Below are 13914 nucleotides of genomic sequence, written 5' to 3'. Positions count from 1 at the left end.
CAGTGAAATAAAGAAGTTTTCCGTAAGTTTTTACTTTTTGAAAATATTTACTAAATATTTCCGTCAATACAAAAAAGAAAATATAGCTGTTATTTTATTGTCTTCCATATATGTACCTAGTGCAGTGTAGTGCTACAGTTTTGTTTTTAATGGAGATAAGTCCCCGTAAGATTTTTTTGCATGTTTTGATCACTATTGCTTTTTTTATACAACGCCAAAATTGTTTGTAGAATAACAATGAACAACATTCAATATTAACATTATTTTTTGTGTTTCTTAACCAGGTCATTCAGAGAAATTTATATTAAACGTTAAGATGTAAGAAGATATTAATTTCGAATGGACATTTCTATGGACAGGTTTGCTGAACGAACATACAAGGTAAGTGTAATGCAGGGATGGCACCCTTTTTGGCAAATTTCCAAATAACCACATCCACATCTCTTCCGATTCTGAGCAACGCGCCCTCGTTTATTTTGTGCGCCTCAAACAGTGGTCATCGTTTCTTGTGTTACAATATTTATGTATGTAGATTTTTGTCTATGTTATGTGTTTGTACCTACACATACTAAAAATATACATAATCTAAAATATTACGATTGTGTACTGTCTTCCAGCGTTGTTATTCGATATATTTAAGAAAAAAATACTAAAATCAGAGAGAAGAAAACAAGAACTGTAAACAAAAGCCAAATATATATGACAATTTGAATTCAATTGACCCTTTATATTTACAGTAGCTTACAAACTGAACCGGCGTTAGTCAAATGATGTGTTTTAGTTTTTTTTTATAATGCAATACGTCAGTAAATTTATTGTATACAAAAAAAAAAGATAAACTCACATACCTCAAATAGTCTAGCTAATTGGCTAAGCCAAAGCCATTAAAAAAATAAAAAAAATTGTGTATTAAAAACAATTTTTAAATTGTTAAAGATTTTAATTAACTTATTAACTTACCTATATATAGGATTACTCTGCAACCCGCTGATAATTGCCTTCAGACTGGAAAAGTTCTTGATTAATCTTAACTCTTGTGCGATGTCTATCCAGGTGGAAATAATGGCTGCCCTATCACTGAATCTTAGAGAGGAATCGACTAGAACGGAAGAGATTACGCGAAAGGATACCGCGTTAAATTGATTTACTGTAGCTAAAACTGTAGCAGCCTCGTGAGACCTGCTCTTGTCCCGTCTCGACCATACAGCGCCGAGGCATTGGTGAGGGACTAGCTTTTTGAACAAATCCTAAAATGAAAAATCCGGCATTGCATTACCACATAAATATATATTATAATTTTTATTTAATAACACAAATAAATTTAAAATAACTTGCTGGAGATATATGTAAGGGAGAACTATTGTGTGAGGATACAAACCACCCAACACAGTAAGACAAAATGGGTGGGATGTAACCTAGAAGATGGAACAGAAATTAGCAGACAACCGTAAGCAAATGGATGGGAAAGTGATATGATTGAGGAAGACAGTGTTTATGCTAAAGGAAAACTTTTAGGCAGGGTGCCCAAATATCATTACTTAGGTTGCGAACTAAATGAAGAATGGGATAAAAGTACGGAAATAAAACGGCGTATTGAGATAGCTAGAAGTGCTTTTAATAAGATGAAAGCCATCTTATGCAATGGAAAACTCAACATCGAAATTAGAACTAGAGTTCTCTGTCCTGTTGTATGGAGTTGAGGCCTGGACAATTACAGAGGCGACAGAGAAAAAAAGTCATGAACTTTGAAATGTGGTGTTATCGAAGAATGTGGAAAATATCTTGGACACAACACATAACAAATGCGGAAACGCTACGAAGAATGAAAAAAGATAAAGAAATACTCAACACTATAAAGAAAAGAAAAATGAGCTACTTTGGTCACATACTAAGAAATGCGAATTGATGCGGCTGGTCATAAAAGGGAAGGAGGAAGGCAAAAGGGGACCGGGGAGAACGCACGTCCTGACTGAAGAATCTGAGACAATGGAGTGGGAAAACGTCAATAGAACTTTTCAAAACGGCTGCAGATAGAGTCAAATAGGCCATGATGATCGCCAATGTCCTTAGGGATGGGGCACGTTAAGAAGAAGAAAAAAAGTGTTACAGTAGGTGGTATTGTGACTAAAGTATATTGAACTGAATAAAGTAATTTTATTATTTATTATTTTTATAGATTTCAATAAAATTGAAAAAGTTTACAAGTTGTATAACGGACTCTGCTCGTCGTGTAAATGGACTCTTCCAACTGAGTGACTGCCAACCACGAACCACTAATTCGGTTCGTGGCGCTACTAATGCAGCGCCAGTACAAAAGCATCACTTCAAAAAGAGATATAAAAAAAGCCAGACGTGGGCTACGAAAATAATGAAATATGAGGAACAAAAGTAATAATAGGCGAAAAAAGGAAGAAATAGATAGCCAGTAGATAACAAAAACAAATAGATTGATTTATTTGCATTTGTATTTGCTTGGAGAAATTTTACCTACTTATTTCTCCAACTTGAAAAACAGTAAGGCTCTGGATATTTATCTACTCGGTATGGAGTAAAAGAGATGACCTATTTCTTCGGAAGCAATAAACCGCAAATCAGTTTTTCGACAAAATGCCATTGAAATTTGTTTACAATCGAAAAGTTTACTTTCTAACCTTTTCAGGATAAGGAATTAGTTATAATCTTAAAAACTACTGTTAGAAACTTTTGAATAAAATGTAATAACTTCAAGGGTTTCAAGTAGTCATTGTTTAGCTTCCTTTACAGAAGGTTGCTCGGTTGTCGCATAATTCTTTCGTTTTTAATCAGCAGTTTGAACTTCACGCGACATATTTTACCGATATTTGTTTTTAGGCGAATTTAAGTTATTAGATTTGTTCGCTAGTCATTACACAATTACTAGCGAATGTACTGAAATCTGTTGTGTGCGAAACAAGGACAAGGTTCTTCTTCTTCTTCTTTCTTCTAAAGTCTGTTTCTTCTTCAATATTAGCATCCTAAATTGTTTAAATTGCACGAGGACTGGGTGGATTGAGTAGCTCAGAAGCCGCGTTCGTGCCTACCGTCAGTCCCAAACCTTTATAAAAGAGGAGGGTTGATGGGCCAGGTTAGCATCCTAGTCACGGTAAAAGAAAACAAGGCTCAAAGAACCGATATAAAGCCTCAAAACCAGACGGAACCTAAGATGACAAGGACAAGATGTGACACATAATTTATCTAAAGGTAAAAAACTTTATAAAGGAAAATTTTTATACATACCACGTCCATTCTTGTAAGCTGTTCAGCAAAATGGCGCACAGGTACATCTGGTAATTTATACACCCTCCACCCGGCTGCTAGGGAGCGCATTGCGAATGCAGGGGGAGGTGCTAATAGAGGATCTACTTGCGTTTCTCTAGTATACCTAAAAGCATTAAATAGTATTTAATATTGATTGGTTGTTCTAATTCTTTTTGGAAATTTGATAACCTCGACTATAAAGAATGTTAGTTAATTCTAAATATGAAGGATTTAATGGATATGTTTCGAGAAATGATGACTTAAAGACATTAAAAAATACCATACCCGGGAAGTCTCAAATATTGTATGAAGACATAGGACTTCTTCTAGTCTACAAATGCAACGTTTTTCTATTTATATAAATATTAATGTAGGGTAAGAAATAATTGCTTAATAATAATCTTTTGTTATATAACTGATAAACAGATTAAAAAGAAAGTAATTATTCAAAACAATTCTTAATAAAATTTTTAGAAGATTTAAAAGAAAATTTTAAATTTTGAAATTATATTGAATTTACAACATAACGAGATGCTTTCAATTTAAATTTTCAGCCCCCAAGGAAAAAACTATAGTTGACAGGACGTAAGATGTTTGAAGCTCCTCAATCGAGACGAGATTATCAACGAAATATGTTAGAAAATATAATATCTTGTTAAGATATAAAATATCTATAGTTACCTTTCTATCCTATGTCGTACTTTGGCATCTAGCTCAGTAGAAGGTAGATATTCTTCACAGAAGTGGAGCAGCTGGCGAAGGGCAGGATGATTGGGCGGATCTTTGAAGTCTTCGGGGTAACTGTCGAGCCACACGTGTAACGCAGAAATGAGAGTTCTACAACAAAAAAATATAGTTTTATAATACATAATATTTCTATGAATAAATATTTAAGATTCGAATTCTAAAAACTAACGAAATCTTCATATTTTGATAATAGCAACATTATATCTCAGTGTGTTGCTTGGTTTAAATGTTGTTATGATGTATTTATTTTCTAACCTTTTTGGAGATAAGTACAGTAATAAATAGTCAATACCCACTTTAATTTTGTGGACAAAGTATACAAATGAATTTAAAACCAGTAGTGACATCTATGGGTATTTCACTTAAATACTGAAAATAGTTTGTATATCATTTGACAGTCATTGGATATGAGTACGCTTATATCCCTTGGCATCCAAACAAGTGTTTGTTATAACATTTGGCAGCCAACTTGTTACTACTTGTTAGATTAGTGATACAATGTGTTAGCTACACCGGTTTTGTAATTATAAGTGCCAAGTTTGTCTAAATTAAGAATTTTATTGGAAAAGTGAAAAGATAATTTTAATGTAAATATTTCAAACTCCAATTTAGAGTTTGAAATAAAGAATGTCTGAATCTTCAAGTTTACAATCTAACCTCAACTTTTCGGATGGTAAGTTAATTAATGACATTGTTAATTAGTTTAGGGAGTTGTACTATTGCAGCGAAAAAAGATACGAACAACAAAAATATACTACTCTCCTAGACTTTCAGATTTTGTTCACTTTTTTATTTTTTTGTACCTATTACATGACTTTCCATGGAAAACAATGGAAAGGAAGACTTGAAGAGGCTTATGTTCAGATGTGGACGTGAATGGCTAGACGAAGAAGAAGAAGAAGATTACATGACTACCTAGTACTTATAGTCTAGCTAGAAGATAAACTGGATAAGAAAAGTTAAAAAGTATTCTCCACTATAGTCAGTCTAGGAGACGTCTAGGAATCTTTTTTTATTGCCGACGAAAACACATTTTTTTCACACCTTTCTCTACATACAAATTTTAATATTCTCAAAGAATCATTTCGCCTTTTTATATTCAGATGCAGATCCCGATTTTTTCCGTTCAAGTGATGATACGTCTACTTAGGAAACGTCTAGGAAAGAAGAGAGTAAGGCGTCCAAGTGACCGGAAAAGAGCGAAGATGACTACAGCCCGAAATACAGGTGAAGAGTATATTGATCGCAAGAATAAATTGCGTTTGAGAAAATTTGTAAAAGCCTTTATTCACAACTACCGATTTGAGTGCCATGACAAGATCAATGAAGAAAAGAGACAAGTCATGTTTGCGGATTTCTGGGCAGCTGAGAACTGCAAACTTCTTATCTTAATGGTGCAATTAAATTACTTCCAGTAAAGAGAAGAAAACCTGGCGTGTTAAATGGTAAAGGAGTGTCATGTGAATACAGGTTGTTAAACGAAATGGTCTGTAAAGAGTTTCTGTTAAAAACACTTGATCTTTCTAATAAAAGAATTCAAAACTTGGTCAATAGAAAAAAATTGATTTCAAGTTGTGTATCTCCAAGAGAGAATAGAGGAAAACTCGCCGGGAAACAGAATTTGCCACGAGAGTTAATATTATCAACCAGCATATTAATCAGTTCCCAAAATACGTTAGTCATTACTCTCGGCACAAAAATCCTGAGTGTAAATATCTTGATCCTGGCCTTACTGTCAAAAAAATGTATAGTCTTTACCAAGAATTTTGTGCAGATAAAGGGGTCCAGCCAAAAAAGGAAAGCTTTTATCATACATCAGCTTTTCATATACCCTTAACCAACAGATGCAGTGTTTGTGGTAAATTACACAATATTATCGATAATGGTGAAGATGATGCAAGAAGAAACGCAATTACCGAAAAAGAGGTTCACTTGCGTAAAGCAGAAGCAGTAATCACAGCTAAACACAGTTTTACGCAACTGCCAGATGCAGTGTTTGTGATAAATTACACAATATTATCGATAATGGTGAAGATGAGGCAAGAAGAAACGCAGTTACCGAAAAAGAGGTTCACTTGTGTAAAGCAGAAGCAGTAATCACAGCTAAACACAGTTTTACGCAACTGGAAGATGAATCACATGTTATAATTTGTTTTGACTCAAAAGATGTTGCCAACATCTGATCTTCATACCTCTAAAGCATATTAACTTGCGTCTGTTATGGACGTATAATTTTTGCATTCATAACATAAAAACTGGAGTTGGGCACATGTTTTTATGGTACGAAGGAAAAGCATCCCGGGGATACCAAGAAATCGCCTCTTGTCTTTTGAAATTCATACAAAGCCTACTAGAACATGTTACACATATTACGGCTTTTAGTGACAACTGTGGAGGCCAAGATTACTGTAAAATTCTAGCATTATAATTCATTAAATGAATGCGGAAAAAAATTTAGTCTCAGAAATAAAGAAAAGGAAAAATGAAAGAGAAATGTTGGTACCAGAACACTGGGTAGAGATGATTGCCAATACCAGTTCAAAATTTATGGTTGTTAGGATGAAAGACGAGGATTTTGTTAATTTAGATACACTTCGGCAGTTCTATAGTTACTGTACCGGGAATAGGTGCCATGCAGTGGTTTAGGTTTGAAAAAGATCATCCTGATACATTGTTTTTTATGAACAGTGTAGGAACTGAATCTCTTTTCGAAAAACCTAATCGTCGGGGAAAACCTCAAATATTACAAAATAATATACCATGTGAAACCAGAAAGCCATTATTAATTATTAACAGGCAAAATAGCTAATCTTATGGAATTAATGCAGTTTGTGCCTCCCATCCATTACAGAAATCTGCCTTGCCAACAACGGGAAGGACAACAAATCCCAGAACAAGGCACTCTGGATAATATTCAGGAAGATCACGATGAAAACTGTTTCGAAAGCGATGATGACTAGTTAAGTTTACTTCTAGTGTATTTACTTTTTGCATTTTATATTTTTTACTTTTTTTACAAATATTCTTTGTTGTTTGAATTAAATTGTATTTAAAATAATAAAGATACAAGTACAGTCCAAGTATTTAATTGGAAGACAATGGGTATAAGTGCTGTTTCTTATTCTAAAATATCTTATAAAATGCTAAGTTTTTTTAATCTGATATAATTGCACTATTGCATAAAAGTGTTGAAAGTTAAAAAGAGCAGCCAATTACTAACTATTTTGAAAATCAAGCAATAGAATTTAGAGAAAGTGTTAAACTTTTAACTTGATTTTTATCAAAACTACCAAAAATGCACCCCTTGACTTCTACACGCCTTATATGGTATTGTTGTTATCTTCAAATTCCTTCTTGTGAGCATTTTTGGATTGTTTTTCATGTTTAGCCGTTTCCTTTCATCGATATTCTAGAATTTCTTGTTTAGAACAGAAAGCCCTCTACGGAGGTGATCCCCATAATGATACAATTATTTACAAAACTGGCAAAATGAAATGAAATTTGACAAATGAATTTCACACTAAGACGAACAGCAAAACTCCCGAAGAAATGGATCTACACTAGAGGCATTACTTGTTTTAGGAATCTATTTTAACGTTAAAAAATTGATAAGAGTTTTCAAATATTTTTTTGACGCAAATACAAATTTGCACGGATAAAAATTCGGTCATTTGCTCATTTAATTTGGTTAGCAACAAAGTTGGATAAGAATTTATATTTGTACGATTTATCTCAAAACCACCGCCGAAATCTATTTAAAGAAAAAATAATATTTGAGCTAATATTAGTATAATTCACATTACAGTTACTACAAAATTTTATTTGTTGATGTCGGTATATGAATCTAGATTATAATTAAAAAGATTATATTAAAGGATTACAAAATTGTTCACCGGTTTATTAAACGTTTTCGGTCCGATCAGACAATCACAAGACAAGACAAGAATGAGACGGTACAAAAATCTTTAACGTACATACAATTACCATACCAAATACGAAGTTGTTTCATTAGGAATGCGATAAATTTTGGGAAAACTTAGGAAAGTGTTGTTTTTCTTATCTAAAAATACTCACTTCCGATGTTGTTCATGATGATCTGGTTTGCCATTTGGCGTCGTTTCTGACAGTTCGGCATATCTTTGCAGCAGCAATTTGAGTACTTCCTTAGGAGTAGAAAAGCTTCTGTACGTGGCCAAAAACACGTTAATGTAGGTCGTTTCCAATTCTCCATCATCGGTGGAAAGAGCCTCGACTAGTTTCTTCAACGTACCCGCTTTGACGAATCGTACTCGAACGGTTTCCCATTCTAGGTGGGAAATTTCGTCGTCGGAGTCCTGAAATATATAAGAGAAAATGATACTGTAGAAATTACTATAAATTTGTATACACTGATATTGTGTCACTCTAAGTTGAAGTAACATTTGAATTAACATTGATATTATGTCTTCACACTTTGTATCCATGGATAATGGGCCAGGTTAGCATCCTACCCATTGTAAAAGAAAACAAGGCTGAAAGAACCGATATAAGGCCTCGGAACTAGACGGAACATAAGATGACGAACAAAAAATAATAGAAGAACTGATAAATAAAAACATAGACATTTGTGCAATCCAAGAAACCAAGGAGAAAGGTAAAGCCCAAAGAGATTATAATCAATATTTTCTAACATACAGTGGAGTGAAGAAAGAAGAACGAGCGCGAGCAGCCGTAGGTACACTTGTCCATAAAAAAATTTAAAGACAACATAAATAACTGCCGCTATATCTCCGAAAGAATAATACACATGAACATCACAATGGACTACCAAAAATTAAATGTCATATCTATCTATCTATCGAGGACTGCAAACCTAAAGGAGGAAAAAGAGGCATTCTACGAACAATTGCAAACCATCCTGGATGAAATACTTCATGAAGAACCCCTAATCCTTATTGATGACTTTAATGCACGAATCGGAAATGAAATACAGTAAAACCTCGATATAACGGACTACTTGGGGGGAGGAGGTGTCCGTTAAAGCCGAAAGTCCGTTATATAAAAATATGGTTAAAATAAATCAAAATACTTTTGTTTGAAAATATATATGTACACTGTAATTAGATATATATAAAAAATACAAAATACAAACAAAATTCTATTTAAGTAATTGTCTTCGGACATTCGTCGTGAAGTGACGTTGCTGTTGATATCGACGCGCTTGCTGTCGGTAATCCCGTTTTGAACAAGTTTCGTTTGCTCTTTCCATGTTTGCTGTTTTTCTATGATCAACTCCCTAAATACAGTTTAATTTGATAATCAATAAAAGTTGTTAGATCGTCGAGATGCGATCTTATCTCTGATCTTACTTCATTTTTAACAGTCTTGTTTTGTCGTCTTGTTTGCTATCTTTACTTTCGTCCTCATTTTTAAGGTTTATAACTTCATCTGCTATTTCACTTTCAGTCATGATGTTATACCCAGGGTTACCTTCATCTACTTCTAGCGATTGTAAAACATCTTCCTCAGCTACATGTTCTCCGGCATTATTACGTATTGTCCTACAGAAATTAGTAACTTTCAACCCTTCTAAATCTATGTCTGCATCTTGGCCATCAAACAAATTCTTCCAACCTTTTTTAATGTTTGCTCTTTCACCTCCTCCCATGCTGCAGCAAAATTAAAAATTGTTAATTTTAAATTGTAAGACCTTAAGTTTTGCAAGGTACGTTGCGCTCTTGTATCTTCTGCATTATCTCCATCGTACAATACAACCATTACTTCGTCTAAAAACTTTCTGCGATATATTCGTTTGGCTGCCAAAATTATTCCCTGATCCATGGGTTAAATAAGCGATGTTGTATTTTTTGGCAAAAACATACACCTGAAGTTTCCATCTTCTGAACGTAGAATATTTTCAGAGGTGTGAGCAGGAGCGGTGTCTAAAAGCAATAAATATTTCACCTCTTCTGACGGTATTCCCAATTTCTCCTCTTGAAATTTTCTCACTGAAGGTACAATTTCTTTGAAAAACCAATTTTAGAAAAATCTGAGGTGAACCATGCCTTCTTAGAGCTATAATATGAAAGGGGCATATGATGCATTATGTCTTTTAAAACTTTTAAAACTTAGGCTTACGAGATTTGCCAACCACTACAGGTATCAATCTATGCGATCCATCAGCGTTAGCACAAAGCAGTGCCAAGATCCTGTCCTTGCTGATTTTTCTTCCAGAATCCGATTTTTCATATTTGGAGGCTTGTGCGCTTTCAGGCAAAGTACGCCATAACAAACCAGTTTCGTCAACATTGCCAATCTAAGATTCTAATAGCATTTCGTTACTTACTTGCTACATGTGCTCCTAATTTTTGCCTAAAAGGTTCTGTTTCTTCTTTAGGTGCAGTTGAAGCTTCTCCGCAAATTCTTTTATTGATGATTTCGTGCCTTTTATGAAAGCGTCAGAGCCATCCATCACTTGCTTTGGTATGTCCATATGATTTGCTAATTTAATTGCAGCAAATTTCAATTCGACTGCTCGGACCAGTTTTGTTTTTTTTATGTCCGAAAGTTTGCTTTTTTATGCCATATTGATTACATATATGAGACGCATGTGTAATATTAACAGTATGTTTTTATTTTTTTACATTTGACCGGATTTTTTGTCCGTTATATCCGAAGTCCGTTAAATAGAGGTTCGTTATATCGAGGTTTTACTGTAGTTCCAAAAGTAAAACAAAAATTTAATGAAAACCATGTCAACGCAAATGGAGAACTCGTGGCTAATATCTGTGCTTTTAATGAACTGAGAATCAATAATACATTTTTCGACCATAACCTCCAGTATAAATATACATTGGAAAACTCCAGGGGGCACAAATCTATGATTGATTTTATAGTCACTAATAGAAAAATCCACCGAAATCAGATTCTAGATATCCAAACTTTAAACTCAGCAGACGCAGGGAGTGAACACAAACTAGTACTAGCAAAAATAAGAATGAAAATAACACAAAAACATTTTCTACAGGAAATCACCAAGGAAAAATTCAATGTAGAATCACTGTGGAACGACAAGATCTACAAGAGAAATGTACCAAGGGAGGCTAGCACAGAAGATGCAGCTGAAACAAATAGGCGACATCGAAGATATAAACGGAGAAGCTCCCATCGAGCTGGGAGAAAATTAAAAAGAACATTGAACAAGCAGCAACAAAAACTCTAGGAAAACGCAAGTCATACTGAACAAAAGAAACAACAACGATACACCATGGTTCAGAAAAGAAATAAAAGAGAAATGTAAAGAGAAACGAGAGGCCTACACGAAGTACAAAACATCAAATACCCCAGAATCCCGAGACACCTATAGAAGAATACGAAATTAAACAAAGCAGTTGGTAAAAAAAACAAAAAATGAATAATGGGAACAATTTACAAAAAGGATGGAAAGCGACTTCTACGGTACACAATAACAAATATGGAGGTCCATAAGAAACCAACGGAAAGAAATAGCAGAATTGAAGGAATACAATAGCATAAAAGCAAACGAATGGGGAAAAGATACCTGACGGAACTGTTTAAAGGAAAGGAAATAATAAACAACAAAATAACGTAGTAAGTTACGTTAGTAACGTACTTGTATCAAGTATCAAGAAGTATTGATAGACCGAGAAAAAGATGGTGCGATAATTTAAACAATTTAGGAGGCTAATATTGAAGAAGAAATAGGCTTTAAAGCCTACATACAGAAGGAAGAAGAAGAACACTTTGTATCCTTTCCAAATTAAAAAAAAAGAAAGCTATGTGTTTATCTGACGACTACTGGTCCAATATTTTTATTTCCAATGTTTTGTTGTATGTATATGAACGTATTCCTTCTATCTGACTACCTTATTCCTTCTGTAGTAGATTTGTTCGATTTTTTTTAATGCTCCTATGTTTACATCTCACAATTTTGTTAGGTTTAAGATTCAATCCATGCTGTGTTACAAGCAAATTAAATAAAATAAAACTAATGTAGTTTTTTAGTAGTATTTTAGTTCATTTTGCAGATTTTTTAGATACTTATAAGTATGATAACTAAAAATCTTGCTAGATATCTGGAGTATTAAAAAGTTCCAAGCAAGGCTTTTAATTAATAGAAGACCTGCAGGGTTACAAAAAAATGTACATAATATATACCACAAATTATTGAATGACCTAGTTTTTTTATCTATTGTGTATTTAAAACTCAATTTAAATTGCATCAAATTTATTAACAACGGGCTTTCTTCCACTCAACTACTGCAAAAATTTAAATCCGAGTCATTGAACAATAGCTACGGCACCGAATTAGAATCCATCGTTAAGCAAGCTTCCTGTTTTGCACCAAATACAGTGATGAAGTAACGTTAGTGGATCTGATGAAAAAAGGAAATAATAAAAACAACGCGGAGTAAATTAGTCTGGTGTGTTGGTAAACACATTAAAATTCATTACATCATTTCGAGAATTATGTATCATTGCCAAGGTTGCAGCTATTGCAAATTGCTGGTAATGATGCTTTCCTTTCATTAAAATCATCCGTTTTTAATGGAAATATAGATCAAATTATATTGTGTGTTCAATGAAAACGATGATGAGTTTATTTCATGCTTCAATTATTTAATAAATTATGATAAATTATATTTCTGTGTGTATTTTTAATACACACAGAATTATAATTTTAATAAAATAATTCAAAATTATTATTACATATTATTGAAGTTTATAATGGTATAGTTGATAGACATGAGCAGTGGATAATATGGCCTAAACGTGTCAACTTCCAACACGATGAATGTGATCAAGCTAGAACTAACACCAAAGCTCCTCTCAGAAAAGAGCGAATGGTTTCAACGTATTAGAGATGTTTGTAGACCTAATCCACAGCCACATAACATCGAAATTAGGATAAGTTTAGGCATAGTCAGGAAAAATACAAGTAGAGATAGAGAAAATACCCAATCTCTCTCTCCCTCTTCAGTTCTGATCCCCCGGAGGGGGTGTAGTGGTTATCACCATGTCGTGTATTGATCGTCTCCAAAGATTTCTGTCTCCGGTCATTTTTTTACCTCATGCATAGATCGTTTGCATATTTCTGTAATTTGGTCTTTGGGATCTTCGGCCTTCTACCTTTCCTTCAATAATTTCTGTTTTCTCTCCATATTTTTTGTCTCTGCTTTCATTACATGTCCAAAGTATTCTCATTGTTTAAGATGGATTTTGCTGGACAGCCGTTTGCTGCCCTTAAGCTTATTTAAAATTGAATTATTTGTCCTGTGGTTGGATCACAAAATTCGTAACATTCTTCTCCAACAGAACGGCTGTCCGTGTCGTCTTCAGTCTCTAGTGGCGTCTATCCTTCTTCTTTTTGCTTGTCTTAGGGTCCAAGATTCACATCCGTATATCTATATTGGGATTTTTATTGATCAATCTCATTTTTAGAGTTCGTGAAATTTGGGAGTCATTCGATATTTTGGTCATCTTTCCTACGTCGACTTTTGCTAGATCACATCTGCGCTTTACTTCTTCATGTAGTGACCTTATGTTTGTGATCAATAATCCCAGATATAAGTATGAGTTCACAGCTTCAAACCGGTCGATTGTGATTATGCGATTGTTACGTAGTCTATCCACTATGATGATCTTTGTCTTTGATATGTTTAACCGCAGACCAAATATTCTACTTTGGTTTTCAACCAATCGTATGAGATCAATTAACTCTACTTGACTGTTTGCAAGAAGGTTTGTTTCATGGCTTGAAATGGCATATTTTTTTACAGAGCAAGTGAAGCAATTTTATTCCGGTTTCTTCTGTGACTTTGAGCATTTCTGCAGTTATTATGTCTGGAGCTGGTGTTTTGTTTTACTTGAGTTTACTGATCGCCAGTCTAA

The 13914-nt window shown here is 33.9% G+C and overlaps 1 protein-coding gene across 8 annotated transcripts in view; it reads right to left on the bottom strand.

The window, feature by feature from the left end:
- The window catches only part of Rgl (Ral guanine nucleotide dissociation stimulator-like), a 325958-nt gene that overhangs the window by 10528 nt on the left and 301516 nt on the right, over nt 1-13914 (bottom strand). For all 8 annotated transcript variants that reach the window (XM_072537244.1, XM_072537245.1, XM_072537238.1 and 5 more), the window contains exons 3-6: nt 8098-8357; nt 3958-4113; nt 3256-3400; nt 961-1247 (exon numbers count right to left, since the gene is read on the bottom strand). In XM_072537244.1, the coding sequence (XP_072393345.1) occupies nt 961-1247; nt 3256-3400; nt 3958-4113; nt 8098-8357 (848 nt within the window). The remainder of the gene's footprint in view (nt 1-960; nt 1248-3255; nt 3401-3957; nt 4114-8097; nt 8358-13914) is intronic.

The sequence above is a fragment of the Diabrotica undecimpunctata genome, chromosome 7, assembly GCF_040954645.1.
Source record: "Diabrotica undecimpunctata isolate CICGRU chromosome 7, icDiaUnde3, whole genome shotgun sequence".
NCBI lineage: Eukaryota > Metazoa > Arthropoda > Insecta > Coleoptera > Chrysomelidae > Diabrotica > Diabrotica undecimpunctata.
The sequence above is the reverse complement of the archived record's forward strand: the minus strand, read 5'-3'. Positions and strand labels throughout refer to the sequence as shown.